General features: G+C 35.9%; 1 protein-coding gene and 1 long non-coding RNA gene across 3 annotated transcripts in view; one reads left to right on the top strand and one right to left on the bottom strand.

Annotated features, from left to right (window-relative positions):
- LOC125779479 (uncharacterized) overlaps positions 1–20,185 on the bottom strand; it is a 54,894-nt gene that overhangs the window by 24,205 nt on the left and 10,504 nt on the right. The window contains exon 2 of one of the 2 annotated variants that reach the window (XM_049460841.1): positions 923–1,771. The exons of the other annotated variant lie outside the window; for it this stretch is intronic. Within the exon in view, the coding sequence (XP_049316798.1) occupies positions 1,127–1,765 (639 nt within the window). The 5' untranslated portion in view covers positions 1,766–1,771 and the 3' untranslated portion in view covers positions 923–1,126. Of the gene's footprint in view, positions 1–922; positions 1,772–20,185 lie in introns of those variants that run through there. 2 annotated transcript variants of the gene reach the window in all.
- Positions 782–18,227, top strand: LOC125779591 (uncharacterized). Its single transcript, XR_007423367.1, has 2 exons — positions 782–923; positions 18,042–18,227. It is a non-coding gene; the product is annotated as an uncharacterized LOC125779591 (long non-coding RNA).

The raw sequence follows: 20,185 nt of genomic DNA on the forward strand, positions 1-20,185 counted from the left end.
TTTAATAGGCCCTTTGAGTTGACAACTGATGCTTCATCAAATGCTGTATTATCTCAAAATAAAAGGCCTATCACGATGATTTCACACACGCTCTCTAAAACCGAGCGAAATTACGCAACAAATGAGCGCGAATTGCTTGCCATAGTGTGGACGCTTAAGACTCTTCGGCATTACCTATATGGTGTTAAAAATATTCACATTTTTACAGATCACCAGCCCCTTACATTCTCCATTTCAGAAAAAAATTCCAATGCAAAAATGAAGAGATGGAGTGCTTTCATTGAAGAATTTGCGCCCACATTTCATTATAAACCAGGGAAGGAGAATAAGGTAGCTGATGTTCTGTGAAGGCAGTTTATTAATAACTTAAGCAAATCAATGGATACAGCGCATTCCGAAGAGTCTTTTACCAACTTCATTCAAACAATAGAGTATCCCGTAAATCGATTTAAAAATCAAATAATATTAACAAAGGGTCCATCTTTACACAAAAGTACAAAAATTTTATTCCAAAAATTCGTTCGTCATACAATCTGTTATGATAAGCCTGAAAATTTAATACAATGTTTAAAAAATGTAATTAATCCCAATACCACTTGTACACTTAACTCACCTTATAGGCCACTCACAATTATTGTCGTAAGGAAAAATGCACTAAATTTCGAAAATCGTTATAAACCTTTTATTTCCTTCAAATTCACTTAAGAGTATTATTATAAAATGAATTTCAATTTACTAAACACTAGGTTTCAGACCGTTAAATATATATTATATATATATACACATTGAGGAAAGTTATTATGAAAATTATTTTAATATTAAGTGAAAACTTTAACTATATAAATGCGGGTAGCGAACGGGAACCGGGATGCTGAGAGGCTGCGAAAATCGATGTTGCTTGGACGACGTCGTATCAACGAAAGGTGCGCGCGCTGCTTTCTCTATTCCTTTTGTTATAATTAGACTGCAGAATGTCATCGCGTTTGGGTGCATGTGCGTGTATGTGTGTTAATGTGTGGTGTTCGCTCGCGTGATGAGGTGATTAGTCGATTCGGTGTGATGAATTGATGCAGATGTGATGCGACGTCGCTACTCATTTAGCCATCCCGGCCCCCTAGGCGAGTATTTAGCCTAGAAGCCGCTGTAGCTGCTGTAGCGTTGCTACAACGCTGCTGAGACCTGTTGACCGGCGGGATTGCGGCCTAAGCTGATGGCGTCGTGTTGATGTTGCCCGGTTATGGCGCCAAGGACGGGATTCTGCTGCAGAGGGTCCGCGGCGGCGGTATGCCGTCACAGGAGTCCTTTGGGAACGCCTGACGTTACCACTGGTGCGAGGAGCCGGTGGGCGCCCGGAGTCGCGTCTGGTAGTGCGGTGCAGCATCGTATGATGAGCCCGCACACAGATTTGGCAACGATTAGGTGATGGGCACTCCTGAGTTGCGTGGGAAGTTGCCAGACAAATCAGGCAATACCCGTGCGCCTGTGCCACCTGCTGGCGTTGCATCGTCGGCATGCCTTTGAATATACCGCAGTGCGATAGCCGATGAGGGCGGCGGCATAATGGACAACGAATTCGTTGCAAATCCACTGGTAATGCTGGCGTGCTTTGACGCGGAGCCGTTGTCGCGGTGGAGCCTGTAGTTGTTCGAGGCGCTGCCGGTGCAGTGTTGGTCCGGGGTGCTGCTATTGGGGCAGCTTCAGCGCGAGGGGCGGAAATTGCCGAACGCGTGGTTGGCGTTGACGATGATGCCATATCCACGTCCATATTACTCTGTGAGGGAAATTATGATATTAGAAATGTATTGTGAAATTTACAATAATATGGACTTTTGTGCCATGATATGTGGCATGAATAGGATGTCATTTTTTATCAGACATTTATGTTAAGTCTTTGTGTCATTAATGTTATTCGAGGTTTCGATTTGGTAAGCGGTTTATATGTTTTAACGATTTATTGATTTATTATTTCGGTTTCGGTTTTATGTTTCTTTATCTTCGGCGGTTGGTAGAAAGCATAATTTTACGAGCGGTCTGGTTAGTGTTCCGGTTTGAGTGCGGAGATCAACTACTCGAACATGACCGTCGGAACCGTAATGAAGTTGTTTTATGCGGCCGAGTCGCCATTCCGTAGGAGGGAGACAATCATCTTGTATAAGGACGCAGTCTCCAAGCTTTGGTGCCTTTTCTTGAGTTTTCCACCGATATCTCTTGTGAAGGTCCTTTAAAACACACAAAGACAGCCACATACCCTTTCCTAAATGAGGAAGACCTTAGCATTGAGGCCTTTATCTGGAAAGGTCCAGCAAAATCAACCCCAGTGATGGTAAAGGGTAAAGCATAGTTGCAGCGTTCAGGTGGTAGGGCTGCCATGATCTGCGTACGCATCTTGTGCTTGTACATAGTACACTGTTTACACATGAAAATGGTTCTTTTAATTTGTGGCTTTAGTCGCGGTACATAAAACTCTTGCCGGACCTTTTGTTGCATCAAGCGATGCTCACCATGCAGTGTAAGCTGGTGGAGATATATTAGAAATAAGTAGGTAAAACGGGATTTCTCTGGGATAATGATGGGATGTCGTTCATTGTAACTAAGGCTGGAGTTGGCTAGTCTTCCATTTGCCCGTAGTAATCCCTTAGCGTCCAGGAATGGGTTTAACACGAGAAGTGAGCTTCCCTTTTCGAGAGGTCGCTTTTCAAGCAACTTTGATTTCTCTTTGCTGAAATAGCGAGTTTGTGTATACAAGATTAGACTGACCTTGGCATGTTGCAAGTCGGAATATGTTAGTTGTACGTCAGGATCGTTTGATATCCTTTTTACCATTTGTTTAAGTTTATGGATGAATTTGTGCATATAAGCGACTACCCTTAGTGCTCGAGGAAATGAGGAAAATCTTTGGAGAATATCATCCTCTTCTGGAGTGATATGAAAATTTTCTATTTTCCGACTTTCCGGAGGTATGATATTCCGAGCAGGAGACTTTGGCCAGAATTCTTGTGATTCTGTTAGCCATGTGGGACCGTTCCACCAGAGTGTAGTGCTGGTGAGGTGAAGTGGTTTGCAACCTCTTGTCCCCAGATCCGCTGGGTTATCTGCACTTGCAACATGTTGCCATTTTGCTTAGCCAACTAAGTCTAAGATTTGTGATATGCGATTCGATACATATGTCTTCCAAGTATAGGGTGGTTTTTCCAACCATGCTAGAACTATTTCTGAGTCTGACCAGAGATACATTTTGTGATCGTTTAATTTTAGATGGGTTTGAACTATCGAAATTAGTTTTGCTAACAGAAGAGCACCATTTAGTTCAAACCGTGGCAGACTTAGTGTCTTCAAAGGTGCAACTTTGGCTTTGGCTACCAAAAGATGTGAAGTTATTTTGCTATCATACTGAGTGCGTATGTAGACTGTTGCACAATAAGCCTTTTCAGAGGCGTCACAGAAACCGTGTAATTCTGCGTTAATGTTAGGGGTGAAATTTACCCATCGAGGGATTCGAATTTCTGATATAGTATGTAGGTTGTTAGCAAATTGAACCCATTTTGTTAATCGTACAGGTTTTACTTGTTCATCCCATTCAGTGCCATCTTGCCACAGTTCTTGAATGAGAATTTTAGCTTGAATCATTATTGGCGAAAGCCATCCTGCGGGGTCGAAAAGTTTTGCCACCGAGGAAAGGATTTGTCGTTTTGTACTGGCGGACATTGCAGATATTGACTCAATTGTATATGAGAATTGATCTGTTATCGCATTCCATTGAATCCCTAGTGTTTTTGTTGTACTAGCTATTTCGAATTTAAGGAATTCAGTATCTAATAAGTCTTCCTTTCTTATATCTTTGATTATTTCGGGATGATTTGAGGTTATTTTCTTTAGGGGAAAACCTGCTGAATTTAGTGCTTTGATCACTTGAGATAATGATTCGCACGCTATTGGTATACTGTGGCTACCTGATAAAATGTCATCCACATATGTTTGAGTTTGCAACACAGAAGTTGCTAAGGGTAAATTTGTTTCACAAGTTTTTGCAACTTCATGTAATGTCCTAATGGCTAAATAGGGTGCGCAGTTGATGCCAAAGGTAACTGTTTTAAGTTTGTAGTCGCTAATTGGACTATTAATTGAATTGCGGAAGACTATGCGTTGGAAATCTTGGTCATCTTCATGCACCAGAATTTGCCTATACATTTTCTCAACATCCCCGTTAAAAACGTATTTAAACATGCGCCAATTTAGTATTAGCAACATGAGATCAGGTTGTAATGTTGGCCCTGTGTATAATACATCATTGAGTGATTTGCCTGAGCTCGTACACTTTGAGGCATTGAACACCACTCGTACTTTTGTTGTGATTTTTTCTGGTCTTATTACCCCATGATGTGGAAGGTAAAAAGATAAATATCTACCTTTGGATATCTTTTCATATGGTACGGTTTCTTCCATATGATTGAGGTCAAGATATTCCTCCATCACATTATCATATGCTGGTTTTAGCTCATTTTTCTTCGTCAGGCTTTTTTCCATGCTTAGGAATTGCTGGACTGCTGAGATTCTAGAGTGGCCTAGGGCTATAGTTTCTGGAAAGGTGGATTTGAATGGCAGTCGCACAACATAACGACCATGCTCGTTTCTTGTTGTTGTGGACTGGTAATAGGCTTCGCATGCCTGGTCTTCTTCTGAAATTTTGGTAATCTGAGGTACTTCTTCAACTTCCCAGAATTTTTTAAGTTCATTATTTAAGTATTCGTTAGTTATATCTTCTACTTGTGTTGTGAAAGAATTTATTTTTTCAGTGACTTGGCCACTTATAATCCACCCAAAGATTGTATTTTGGGCTAACAATTTATTGGAGATTTTCTCTATACCTTCAAGAATTATTTGAGGTATTAAGTCACTGCCTAATAATATGTCGATTTGTGATGGGGTATGACAGTTGGGATCTGCTAACTTGAGATGTGAGCATTTTTCCCAGTGTATTTTATTTACTTCATAGCTTGGAAGCAAATTGGTAAGTTGCGGTAGAACGATGGCTTGTGCATCTATTCGTATATCCGCAGTTGGAGAAACTATGGTGATTGGGCATATTTTATTAGAATTTTGAATAATTCTTCCGCCCATTCCCGAAATTTGAAAATTGGAATGTTTTATTGGCAATTTTAGCCGATTTTGAACCTTTGATGATATGAAGGATCTTTGAGAGCCTTGATCTATTAACGCTCTTAGTTTGAATAAATCACCTTTATGTTCGATGGTGATGACCGCAGTGGGTAAAAGAATTTTGCTTTCATTTTCTGAATGAAGCGCTTGAATTTTTGCTGCTTTAGAGCAACATGGTTGTTCTTCCCTTTTTTCGGGATTTGAGGTTTCGGGATTATTTGATGTAGTTGTGGCGACTAACCCCGTGGTTTTTTGAAATGGATTTTTCTTCACATTTTGAAAATTGGTAACATGAAGCAATGAGTGATGTCTTCGTTGACAGTATACACAATTGAATTTGCTTTCACTGTCTTTTGTCATATGAGAATTCGACAGACAGTTTATGCAAAGTTTGTGTTGACGGACCAGATTGTTTCTATCTGAAACGGATAATTTTTTGAATCTCTCGCAAGATCTTAATTTATGACCTCCCTTACAGAGTTCACACAATGATTGCCATTGGCTACTTTGATTTGACACGAATGTGTGATTTTTATTGACGTGTCTATTAAATTGTATGTTATTAATGGCTTGGGGTTTGAACAAGTTTTTATTTGAGTCATTTTGATGACTTTTTGGCTTTATAGTTTTTTTGTCTATTCGCTCAGCTATCTCGTATTGAGCAGTGAGGAATGTTTTCATCTGTTGCCAGGTGGGCATTATTTTTCTTTCCACTGGAGATTGTTCCCATCGTAGTAGAGCAGCATCAGGCAGTGTTTCTGCGCAAACGATTACTATAATAGGGTCCCACGATTCTATGGAGACATTTTGTGTTTTTAACACTGATAGACAATTTGTCACTGTGGAGTGTAAGTTTTGAAATTCCTGGCTAGTTTCTTGTTGGATTTTTGGCAAATGCAATAAAGTTTTTATTGGGTTTTCTATCATAACCCTTTCATTTTCGTACCTTTCAACAAGTGCTTCCCAAGCCAGTTTAAAATTTTCGTCATTTAAAGCGAATTGCTTGACGATACTGCCTGCTTCCCCTTTTGTTTTATACCTGAGGTGGTATAGCTTTTGTGCTTGTGAAAGTTTAGGATGGTTTATATAAACGGCAGTGAACATGTCCCGGAAGGACGGCCACTGGTCATAACATCCATTGAAAACTTCAGTATCACAAGCTGGTACCTTTAGGTACATGCCTTTATCTAGGTCTTCTTTTTGTGTTGTAACTACTCTGGGAGGGGGAGTAGTGGCTCTACTTGGCCTTACTAAACTTATTTGTTCAGTCATCATTCCCTTTGTCAACTCGTACTGATCTCGGCAGTTATCACACTTGGTTGTCGCCGAAGCTTTTGTGTTTTCTGGGAGTTCTGCGTCGTCAGTATCTAGTACTGTATCGTACGCTGCCAGAAGGCGTGCCCATAGATTGTTAACACTTTCTAATTTTATATTTAAAACTGATTCCGTAATGTCAGTAATAGGGGAAGCTTGAAACCGGGTGCAATATCTTATAAAGCTATCACTTTCAGTGATAAATTTCGATATTATATGATCTTTTGATCTCTTTTGCTTTGTACCGTGCTTAGAGCGTGTAGCTTCTGCAGGTGTGCTTTGTTTATCGTCGTCAGCCATTTTTGGAATGGTAAGAAACTGACCTGATTTAGATTCTTTTGAATCTGTGCTCATTTAGAATAAATAAGAATTTAGAATTAAAATTTGATGAGATATTTCTGATAAATACCGAAAACCGAAAACTCTTTTAAGTAAATAAGAGTTGTTATTCCCGTAAATTTACTAAAATACGCGTTAATTGTTTTTGTTAACCGCACTATTGTATTTAAATTGTATTTAAATAGTTGCGATTTTATATTTATTTTTATATATTTTATATTACGGATTTATCCGTATGTCCTTGTATATAAGTACTCGTACAGACGGTATACGAGGTCAATAACCTTTGTACATATATGTGCCCGCTATGTGCGTATTGACGTGCATATGCTGTACTAAATTTCAATAAATATTTAATCCCGCTTGTTTTTGTAATACAAAGAACAAGGAGATATTGTTAAATAATATTTGCCTATACGGGCTTAGAGTACGTACTATATAAGTATGTACTAATACATTTGTCGTTAATAAGACTTTATTATTTATTATTTTTTTTTGTTAAAATTCCGCACCGCTTATTTTTGTAATTAGCTATTATCGCAGCTTCTAATAATTTAAAATTTGTTATAATTTTTATGTTTCGGATATACCCCCTAAATCAGGGTATGTAGCGTATGCTAAATGAATAACGAATATATGTATACAGTATGTAAATATATCATATATGTATATGTATATGTACTTATGTTTGCGCGATTAGAATATAGCGAGATAAGAAAATGAACAAAGTGCAGGTCATTAACCTCTGCACTTGCGGATCAGCAAGTATATGCTTCAATATATGTATTAATATTAATTTGAATGTTTGTTCGTATTTGTTAGTAAGTACTAATTTATGTTTGTTGCATTTATGTATTTTAAGTATGCTTTGGGTAAGTGCATATGTAAATATGTATGTTTGTATTTATTCTCGCATTGGAAATTTTGCTTTTATGCCTTTTGCTTACCTATTTTATGCAATCCTGCTTACTGTTTGAAGAAACAGAAGGGGTATTGCTGGGAAGATTTGCAAGTAAATGCTTGAATATAAGTTAAGAAATTTTATGTAAATTTCTTTTAAAAAAAATTTTATTTATTAGTTTATGGTTCGGGTACAGAACTAAGACTAAAGCTTAAAAATTAATTTACTTAAAATCTAAGCTAAGTTGCACTGGCCAACTGCTGACTTGATGTTGTCAATTCTCCGAATTGGATTATTTGGGTTGCGCGTGTTGGATTTCCGCTTCACACCGAAAAATGAGCTTTTATGTTAATGCAAGCGTCTGACTTTTGCTGTGGGAAATATTGTGCAACTAAAGATGCATTTCCACTATGCTTTAGTTATTATTGCTGATTACGCATTATTATTATTTAGCAATTGTTAACATTTGCCATGTTAACACTTCCCCTCTTAAAAGCGATCGTCCCGAGAGCCTATCAAAAATAGGGGAGGTTGTTAAAATTGATGTAAGTATTTTGATCACTGGAAAGATCTTTGATCTCCTTAGGATCAATATTCGCTGGGGGCATCTGGTTAAGGTCCAGGCTTGAAGATATGATTATTCTGTTTTGGTGCTTTCTCCAGAATTTACGAAAAAATATTAAACCGAGAATGATAGTTGCAACGGCTCCAAGTGAAAGGGAGCTATTGGATATCGTTGCTGCCTTCAGAAGATTTATTCTTCGTATGTTTTCAATATGAAACTCCTTTAAGGCCTGGAGAGAAAGTAATTCGATTCGATTTCAATCGGTGCTGGTTGCTGGACTGCTGGGATTGCCGGCAGTGGAACCAAATCGTAATTAATGTAAAATTGATGATTTATTTTTAACGTTGAGTTATGAAAATTAATCAGGTGTGTCCCTGATAAAATTTTCTGCATTCCGTCAGCATCTATTACTCCTTGGAAGCCATTAAGTAATATGGTGCCAGGTTTTACTTCTTCGATTCGTTGGATATGTTGGCCGTTTGTTACAGTGCAAGATGAATTTAGGCTATTTATTATTCTAGGTATACAGTTGTTATTACTTATGTTAATTACTTGATTTCGTTTACAAATTTCAATTTTCTTAAAGCTATCGCAATTTTCTTTTATTCCATATATTTCTTTTTTTCCTTTTAAAATTTTATTACATTCAATATTAATAATAGATTTATCAGATTTAAGAACAGGTCTTAATATAATTTTTTGGAAATTTTCCTTAATAGTTAATGGTATTTTTACCATGTAAAATATTGTCATATTTTGACTAATTACATTTATATTTTATATTTCTAGTGCTTCTTCAGCATTTTTGAAAGGTATTTCGTCATTTTCTAAATTTTCTAACGCAATTTCGATTTCATTTTTATTTAACAATAATGTATTTAAAATGTCTTTCTTTGCCCACTGTATGGCGTATTTAATGTTAATCAACTCTTCTTTTATTAGTCTAATTCTATTTTGTAAATTTATAATAGTCTCGTTTTCTATATAAGTATCTTTCCTTATGTTATTAAGAAGATTATTTAGTATCATGCTAATGTTATTAATTTTTTCGTTAAAAATTTTGTTAATTAGTACTTGTTTATTATTGTTATTATTAATTTCATTAAGATTTTTGGTTATTACATCCAGATCCTCGTGATCGGGGCTTCCGGCTATGAATTTCCAAGCCGTTCCTAAACTATTTATGGATCTTTTCTGTCTTCTTTCGACAGGTTTTATTGTATCTAAAATTTGAAGAGATTGGGTTAATTCGTGTTTTAGGATGGGATAAAGGATTGTGTCCTTGGGTATGTCCGAAGAGGTGAATCTGTACATGTCCGTCAGAAATTGTTCGTACTTGTTGAGGTCGATTATGTGTATTAGCCTGAAGTCTCCATTCTGGATTTTTACTAGTCCGTCATTTATCGTAACTATTTGTGCCGCGGAGTAGTCATAAATGTCTATTGATGCGAATACCGGGTAAATAAGGAGCAGTCTGGAAACAAAAATTTTAATTTTAATTTTAATTTTTTATATTGCGTTTATGAACTACTTTTCCTGATTCTGTCAAATGGTGGAATTTTTGTCTTCCTTTACTACCTCTTTTTTAAATTTTGGAGATATTTTGGTTCCTAGTCGTGTGTTTATCCTAACGTAAATTGTTTCTCCAGGGTCATATGTTTTAATTGGATGACGGGCTTTATTATGGTAGGAAAGATCTTTTAGTTGTCTATTTCTTAGTTCTGAGATAATTTCTTCCCTAGCTCTTTCAAATTGGCTTGGGTCTGTGGAGATTCTTCTCCCGAAAAATACCTCTATTGGTTTTTTCTTTGTAGAGGAGTAGACTGAAAAATTGTACTCGTAGACGGAGTTATCGAGGAGTTCGGCGAATGAGGTGAAACTTCGCTCTGCTTTTAAACAGCGCATTATTTCTGTGAGGGTCGAGTGAAAACGCTCTACTTGACCATTTACGGAACTTGCGTAAGGTGGTGTTCTAAAAATTTTTATATATAGGGTATCTTCCAATAAAAATCGAATGGAAGCTGAATTCAAGGACGTTTCATTGTCTATAACTACCGTTTCTGGTACGCCAAATTGAAACAGTAGTTCACGGAGAGGTTCCTTAACGTGTTCTACGGCTCTGGAGCGAATGATTTTGGTTTGGGCATACTTTGAAAATTTGTCTATGGCTGTAAGGACGAAATTTCGTTCAGTAATGTAAATATCAATATGTAAGATTTGTCCTGGAAATTGTGGAATAGGGGTTTCTCCTAATTTTGGTTTGGTAGGGTGGCGGTCGTATTTATTTTCTTTGCAAACTGAGCATTGCTGAATAATTCTTTTTATTGTTTTGGTCATGGAGGGAAAATAGTAATTTTCTAAAATTTGAAGTTTGTTTTCATGAGCATTCTTATGTGCTCTTTTATGGGTATTTATGATTATTTCTTCTTGTTGCTGTTCGTCTGTCACATCCTGGACTTGGAGTTGAGAAAACCTGGTTATATAGTTACTAAAGTGGATCGGGTATATTTCTTGAATTTTGCCCATAGTTCTTTCGTCGGTTTTGATGCAATTTATTATGGAGGGGTTTAGGTACCTTTTTAGGAGATTTATTAATATTTCTGAGTTATATTCCGGTTCTTCAATGACGTGTCTATGGTATGTGGGGAATACTATCTTGAATTGATAGGTAGAAATTGGGCCTGAATTTAAGAAGATTTGGTTTTTGAAAACGTTAATTGGGGATTCTACATGCCAAATTAAGTTATCAGATGAACTCTCGTCACTATGCTGGGTTACTGACAAGGCATTAATTGGTTCGGGAGGCGTTCTTGATAGTGCGTCGGCTACCACGTTAGTTGTGCCTGGTTTGTAATGGAGTTCATGATTGTATTCTTCCAGTGTGGCTTTCCAACGTTTCATTTTGGAATTATTATTTTTATTGCTGAGGGCCTGTGTAAGGGGTTGGTGGTCTGTATAAATTTTTACTTTGGCTGAACCGTATAGATAATTCCTGAAATTGTTTAGAGCCCAGATGATTGCTAAAAACTATTTTTCGTTCGTAGCAAAGGCTTCTTCTGTTTTGGTTATTGTTCGAGAGATGAAGGCGATGGGGTGTTTGTCCTGCGAAAGAACTGCACCAATTGCAAAATTTGACGCATCGGTCGTTAGATGGAATTCTTTATTGAAGTCAGGATAAGAAAGTATGACGTCGTCAGACATGAGTGAATTTTTAATTTTTTTGAAGGAATCCTTTGCGTCTTCATCCAATTCGATATTGATTTTGCTGGACTTGTTTTTAGATATACGTCCTTCTTCCCCTCTTAAGAGTATGGTTAGAGGTTTAGCCAGCATGGCGTAATCTTTAATAAAGCGACGATAGTAGCCGGAAAGGCCTAAAAATGAGCGAAGTTGCTTAATATTTGTGGGGTAAGGTATTTTAGCTATTGCTTCTACCTTTGAGGGATTCTTTGTTGTTCCTTTTGAGGAAATAATAAATCCTAGAAACTCTACTGAGTCCTTGAAAAAATGGCATTTGTCTATTTGTATTTTCATGTTTGCGTCTTCAAGGGTTTTGAAAATTTGGTTTAAGTGGAGGATGTGCTCTTCTTCAGAGTTGCTGAAAACGACTATATCATCGATATAGACATAGCAAATTTCCCCAATGTGATGACGAAGAATGTCATCTAAGGCTCGCTGGAAAATTGAAGGGGCATTCTTGAGTCCGAATGGCAGTCTTGTGAATTCGTATTTGCCATTCTTTATTGAGAAAGCTGTTTTCTCAATATCGGATTCTTTGAGAGGGATTTGATGGAATCCACTCTTTAAATCCAAAACGGAAAAGTATTTGTTTTTCCCAAGCTGGGATAGTACCTCATTAATTTGGGGTATTGGGTAACGGTCTGCTACAGTAATCGAGTTAAGCTTCCTGTAGTCAATAACGATTCGGTATTGCTTATTGCCTTGAGGATCGGGCTTTTTAGCTACAACCCAAACGGGTGAATTATAAGGGGATCTTGATGGTCGAATGATGCCATCGTCTAACATTTTGTTGATTTGTTTTTCGACTTCACCTTTTAATGACATTGGGTAAGGGTAATACCTTGTATAAACGGGAGTGTCCTTGTGCGTTCTGATTTCTCCTATGACTTTAGTGGTATAGGTAAGTTTATCGTTTGGTTCAGTAAAGAGATTAGAAAAATTTTCGACTAAATTATTAATTTCCTTCTGATGTTTTTGTGACAAGTTATCTTCCTTAATATTTATTTTTTTAACAGATCTTGAAGCTAGCTGCTTGATTTTAATTTTGGTATTGCCTTCTAACTCCATGAAGTTATTTTTTACGTGGATGACTGCGTCAAGCTCTTTAAGGCTATCATTCCCAATAATACCATGGAATGATGTCAGAGTTGGGAGGAGGTAGAATTTCAGTTTTTTGTCTGAGTTAAATAGGTTTAGAAAGGTATGCTGTTTGATTTCTATGTCTCCTGCTATGGATTTCGCAAAAAAAATGCTTTCGTTATTTATTGGATTGGGCACGATAGAGGATCGTATATAGTTTTTCGTAGATCCTGTATCTACTAAAATTTTCACAATATCTCCACTCTTCAGCCTGCATTCAACATAGGGCAGCGAAGAGTGACTCATTCTAAAAAATGTAGGTCAGTCGTGTCTATGTAGCTATCGTCCTGATCTCTATCATTTCTGTCGCTGTAACATTCGTCATCGTAATGGCTAGAGTTGTCGTTCGTCTGCTCGTCAATTGTCGTGGTAGGATAGTAAGCTTGGGGTTGTTCGGAATCTATATGGAAATTCCTTTGGATTTTATTAGGGGGCACAGGAGCTGGAGGGTTGCCAGGAGGTGGTCTTTTGTTAATAGGGTCATTATTACGTGGCCTATTCATATAATTAATATTCCTAGTTCGCAGTGATGGGTCAATGTCCATTGGTTCTGGACGTGGCTGTGGTTTATTCAAAGGACGTGGTGGTGGATTGTAATGCTGTTGTGCATATTGGGGTGCCTGTTGCTGGCGTTGAACTTGATAGTTCATTTGCGGTGGTCTATGTGGAGTGGCTGCGTACAACCTTGGTTGGGGCATGTATGCCAATTCGGGGTAAAACTCATTGTTCATCCTTCTAGGAGGTAGTGGTGGACGAAACTCTTGTGGTTTCCTGCTGATATTGTTATTATTGCTCAAGGCATAATGTGACCTGAAGGTTTGATTCTCTAGTTTGAGACACAAGTGGAGTGCCTGAGGGAGATCTGCTGGTTCCCTCATTCCAAGGAGTCTCGGTAGATCTCCTTTGAGTCCGCGAACGAACGTGTCTAGGGCTTTATCCCTATACGTACGAGTTAGAAGGTGCATGGCTTCTGCGCCGACTTCCATGCATCCTAATTTATTAAGGATCAGAGAAAGGTGAGAGTACACTCGCTGGTAGAATTCCTGGATTGTGAGGTTACCTTGCACAAGTGAAGTCATTTGGTACTCCAGTGTACCCAAATCGCGCTTATCTGCGTAGTGAAGCGTCAGACATCTGGCGATGGCCTTCCAGTCGAGCGGAGTATTATACGACTCCAAAGCAATGTCGGCATTGCCTACAACCTTATTGCGAATGACATTGAGGATCCCATAATATTTGGGGGTACCTCTTAGAGGCTCGTATATCTGGAGGATCCTGTCCACGCTTTTTCTCCAAGATGTGAATTCTCCCGGATTTCCGGAGAACTCCCGAAGACATCGTACCACATCTGGCATTTTGTCTAATTCAGAGACATTATTTGCGAAGTTAGAGTCAATTGAAATATCGGAAAAATCTGAGAAATACGCATTTGGATTGAGGGCGGCTTGAACTAAGTTTCGCCCTTCTTGTTGAAAAATGTTTTTTACAACCCCTGTTATTATATTCGTCAGTTGGTTCATGTTAAATGTGTTCGAGGTGGTAGGAGCTGGTTGAGGAGGGAGTGTGCTGAGCACGGGTGGTCGAACTAGGGTTGAAGGATTAGCCATATTTCTTAAATATGTTTAAAAGTTTGGCTTGGATTTTGGCTGATCTTACGAATCTAATTTGTTTTATTTTTATTTATTTTAGTTACTCCTTCTAGGAAGGAGGGCTTTTCTACCCTGGAGGGTCCCGTAGGATTCGCAGGATTAAGCAAATATTATATTTGATGTGTATTAAGTTATCGGCTGTACGAGCCCTTATTATGAATAGGATTATTATTGTTTTTATTACTCCTTCTGGGAAGGAGGGCTTTTCTATTCTGGAGGGTCCCTAGTGTTGGGAATCGCAGAATTAAGCTATATTATATGGTTTGGTTTTAGTAAGTTATTGGCTGTACAAGCCTTTGTTTAGATATATACGTATTTATGTATATTAAAACTAGGATGTCTAAAACTAATAAGTTGTATATATTTAAGTTTAAGTTCTCTTTTTTTTAAAAAACTGACCCTGGAATTTTTATACGCAATTAAACGTTCTTTTCCAATTCTTAATTTTTTTTCTTAAATTAATTTTCTTTCTTTAAATTTCACTTTTAGTTAGCTTATTTTCGATATTTTTATTTATTTATTTATTTTCGATATAATATTATCTCGTCTAGTTCAATTAATTTTTTCTGAATTACGTTTGTTCACGTTTGGATAGTTTACATTAAAGAGTTTCACTTTTATATTTAAAAGAAAAATTTCGCATTAAACAGTTTCACTTTTTATATAAAAAAATTTCCTTTTACATATGTAAAAATATTAATATAGATTCTTAAGATTAGTTCATACACTAGTATCAGGAACATTCTCCTGGGCAGGCGGCTAACGACTCGCGTTTCCCGTTTGCAGTTTTGCGACTAGGGGGCCTCTTTTCCCGCACTTCTGTTGTGTTGAGTCCTAGCCCAAGCCTTCGCCGTCTATGGGGTGGTAAGTATTATCCGGATACACCCGCGAAATGTATTTATCGATTTACGCGACTAGCGAAGGCCCCACGTTGGGCGCCAGTTAAGAAATTTTATGTAAATTTCTTTTAAAAAAAATTTTATTTATTAGTTTATGGTTCGGGTACAGAACTAAGACTAAAGCTTAAAAATTAATTTACTTAAAATCTAAGCTAAGTTGCACTGGCCAACTGCTGACTTGATGTTGTCAATTCTCCGAATTGACTTATTTGGGTTGCGCGTGTTGGATTTCCGCTTCACACCGAAAAATGAGCTTTTATGTTAATGCAAGCGTCTGACTTTTGCTGTGGGAAATATTGTGCAACTAAAGATGCATTTCCGCTATGCTTTAGTTATTATTGCTGATTACGCATTATTATTATTTAGCAATTGTTAACATTTGCCTTGTTAACATATAATATGTTTGTTTTGTTGTATTGGGTGTGTTTGTATACACAAGGGTAAGCTCAGAAGGCAGTAAATGATTTCCTTTTGTATTTATAAAAATATATGGATGATATATTTTTTCAACTGTATTTTGTTTCCGTTTAGAAATTGATCAAACGGATTATATACATAGGTTTTATATTTGATAAAACCGTATGATATCATACATATTTACATATGGGCATAAAAAATGGAAACGACTTACTCTGTCTCGTCTCAAGGGGGTTTTGGGGAGAATATAGTACATATATGTAAGTATGTATTTATTAATTTTAGGAATATTATCCGCTTTCGGTTTCCGCCTGTGTTTAGTCCTATTTCCTCCTGTGTTTGATGTTCCTTTCCTAATTTCCTCCTTGCTTAGTGTCCTCTTGCTCCCGTTTCCTCCTTTGTAGAGTATGTATGCATGTAGGTATGCGTTCGTTGTTATGTTGGTTTTTTTTTTTTTTTATTATATCGCGCCCGATTTAAGTTATGATTTTGCTTTTTTTTTTTTTTTGGTAGACCGCGCCCGATTTGTTTTATAATTATTGGTATTTTTGTAGTTAGAACGCGCCCGATTTATGGTTTTATAAATTTTTAATATTTATATTTATTATTTTTATTTAGTTTTTCTAAATACTGAATTCTTCTAGTTTTTTTTTTGTTGTTTAATATGTTAACTACTCCCACTGGATAACTCTTTTAAGTTTTTTAAATTTTTGTTTCTTTATTTTATTATTTATGTTTTCATAAAACAAACCTATCACTACATTCTTATTAAGTATATTTGTTTTGTTTTATATGTGATGGCCTAGGAGCAATTTTTGTTGGTGAATTTTTTATTTTGTAATTATGTATGTACATATATGTACGTATGTTTTTTGCACAGCACTTTTATATATATATATATATACATATTTTTTTTTTTTTGTTTTTGTTTATATGCACTTTTTGTACCACAGTACTCGTATATTATAGTTGCATATACATATCTGTATATGTATGAACTATATTTTGGTTTATTTATTCACTGCACTGGCTGTATCCAAAACCGGTTTTAGGTACATATGTTCTTTGTTTTTTTTTTTTTTTTTTATATATATTACCTTTTCGGTTTTTATTACTGCACTTTTTCACAGTTTAAATTTTTATTTTATTTTATCGCAATGTTAATTTTTTTTTTTATTTTTTTTTTTGTTTTTTTTTTTTTTTTTTTGACTTTATTTAGCCACAGTGCCTTTCTTTATGGCTCGAAGGACCATGTACACTTAACTCATCTTATAGGCCACTCACAATTATTGTCGTAAGGAAAAATGCACTAAATTTTGAAAATCGTTATAAACCTTTTATTTCCTTCAAATTCACTTAAGAGTATTATTATAAAAGAAATTTAATTTACTAAACACTAGGTTTCAGACCGTTAAATATATATTATATATATATACACATTGAGGAAAGTTATTATGAAAATTATTTTAATATTAAGTGAAAACTTTAACTATATAAATGCGGGTAGCGAACGGGAACCGGGATGCTGAGAGGCTGCGAAAATCGATGTTGCTTGGACGACGTCGCACACTGGGATATCTGTGGCCGAAATTCAAAAATTTCATGTTGTCTGATTTGAATGAAAATTTCACAGTTTGTTACCAACTATTTATACATTATTTTCCCAAAGTATTAGAATTCTATCTGCATTAGTTTTTTGTCCAGAAATACCCAAAGTTGGTGAATGTAGAGAACATCAAAATTAGCAAAAAATTTACTCAAAAGTCAAATCATTGATAGAATAAAACAACTATTGAAATTCAACTTTGTTATTATTTTTCATTTATAATATGTATCAAAGAAAAAATTTGCATCAAAATCCATTGAAAAAAATAATGCATAAAAAATTTTGTGGAACAACATAATTTGGACGTCAAAATTTCAATGTTCTTCAAATTCAAAGTGGTGCATCTTTTTAGCGCTGTCTACCGCTGTCGTCATACATATACCGAATTAAAGCCTGAAGTCTCAGCTAAACGATAAAAAAAATTCAGCTGCCCCAAATTGCCCCTCTTGAAAAAAACAATGTCAGAATGTCACGAAGATGTAAAAAAGTTGCTAAAAGAGACTTGATAAAAGAGAATTTAGTTGTATGGGAGGTGGGTGTAAAAGTGGGCGGATATTATTGAAATTTAACACCAACATATATAATGTCATAAAAATGCTATGTACCAAAAATCAGTGCTCTAGGTCAAAAATTAAGTTTCCCCTTATATGGGAGGTGGGCGTAAAATAAAATTTTTTAAAAAAATTTTTTCATTTTTTTCTTGATTGGAATCCAAAACAATGATGTACCAAATGTCATTGTCCTGCGACAACTCCTTATATTTTTAGCCGCAGTATGCACTAGCAGAAACCTATGTGCGTCGTATCAACGAAAGGAGCGCGCGCTGCTTTCTCTATTCCTTTTTTTTTTTTAAATTAGACTGCAGAATGTCATCGCGTTTGGGTGCATGTGCGTGTATATGTGTCAATGTGTGGTGTTCGCTCGCGTGATGAGGTGATTAGTCGATTCGGTGTGATGAATTGATGCAGATGTGATGCGACGTCGCTACTCATTTAGCCACCACTAGTGCAATTCACTGTAATCTGACAATCCTAGGGGAATTACAAAAGATTCTCGTGTCTACATACTTTTCCTGGTATAAAATTTCGACATACCGAAACATTTGTTATTGACTTATTCAACAAAACCGATCAACTTGAAACCCTCGTTACAGAGCATAACCGAGCACATTGCTGCTTACAAGAAAATTTCAAACAAATAATACACGATTATTTTTTCCCCGATATGAAAAAATTTGTTGAAATCCATAATTTCGAATTGCAAAATTTGTTTAGAAAATAAATATCAGCGTAAACCGTCCAACCTCGAAATCGGCAAAACTCCTATCCCCTTCATGCCAGGCGAGATCTTACACGTCGACAATTTTTTTACTGATAAGCAACACTTCCTATCATGTATCGACAAATTTTCCAAATACGCGGTTGTTAAACCTATTTCTTCACGATCCATGGTAGATATTAAAGAAGCACTGCTCGAAATATTATTGATATTTAAAAACACGAAAACAATTATTTCAGATAATGAGAAAGCTTTTCATTCCATGATAATTAAAAGTTTCCTCAGGGACAATTTTTCAATTGAACAATTTTTCTTTCCGACGTTACATAGTGAAAGTAATGGGCAAATTGAAAGATTCCGTTCAACTTTAATGGAAATAGCCCGCTGCATCAAACAGCAACACAGTTGTGCGAGACTACAGATCTAATACTATTAGCAACAAATAAATATAACAACAGCATTCACTCCACAACCAATGTCAAGCCAATTGATGTTTTTCAAAATTGTTCAAATGAAGAATTGAAAGTAATACGCGAAAGATTGTTTAAACCTTAAACAAACGAAACGAAAATAAAGCGATGAAAACATACGAATCGGGAGAGAAGGTATTCTTAAAAAGAAATAAACGGCTTGGAAATAAATTTGATAGAATTTATGTCGAAAAGGTAGTGGAAAGATATTTAGGTACCACGGTTCTAATAGATGGAAAAAAAATCCATAAAAGTAATCTCAGATGATGCTTTCCGTTAACTCACACATTCACACACAAAAAATCCTTACAAATAAATAATAAATACAATCAACACATATCAATTTTGAATTTTTACATTAACATTTCCAAGAAGGAATCTGTAATAACTATAAGAAAAACTGTGTAATTTATCTAAATTATCAAGCAAAATGTTAAACCATATTATCAACTATTCATAGAGCGCTAAATAATTGAATCTGTAATACTGTAATCTAAAATGTAATATTATGATCAACCAAGCCATTCCAATTACCAATACTTTACAATACCAATCACAATATCTTTTTAACAATATTATGAAGTACTTGAAGCAACACACGACATCTCTTGAATTCCCCCGCATAAGCTTGATGGATGACCGCAACGGGGACGTTTTGGACTTGATAAGGAAGGTAGTTAAGATAGCAAGTGGAGCTACATCTACAATTTACAATCTACAGTAATTTATTAAAGCTTAGAATAAAATCTGCATTAAAACGATCAAGGTCATCTTTAATTTATACAACAATAAAGGTATCTTCAATTCTACATACATGAATACCTGAGTATTCCATTAAATTTATTACGGGTATATCTGATCCTTCGGTTTTAATTATTTTTTCGATATCCTCTAAATTTATTGATGCAGAGTAGAAATTTTTATTCTTTGCAAAGTTTATAGTTAACGTTAAGTCCTCTAATTCTTTATGAATTTCTTCTAACATTGTATGTTGGTTAAAAGTTTTGCAATCGAAGGCTTCCAACAGTTTCTCAAAGTGAGTATTAATCAATCTTTGTTTATCATTGTTTTCTACTATGTCATTTATTTTTTCTTTAATTTCAATAAGATCATAATGATCTGGTACTCCGGTAACAAAGCTAAGTATTGAGCGTAAAAAATTTGTACTCCTACTTACCAGTTTTGATTAACCCAACAATAGACTCGGGAA

The sequence above is a fragment of the Bactrocera dorsalis genome, chromosome 6 (assembly GCF_023373825.1).
Source record: "Bactrocera dorsalis isolate Fly_Bdor chromosome 6, ASM2337382v1, whole genome shotgun sequence".
NCBI classification, from domain to species: Eukaryota; Metazoa; Arthropoda; class Insecta; order Diptera; family Tephritidae; genus Bactrocera; species Bactrocera dorsalis.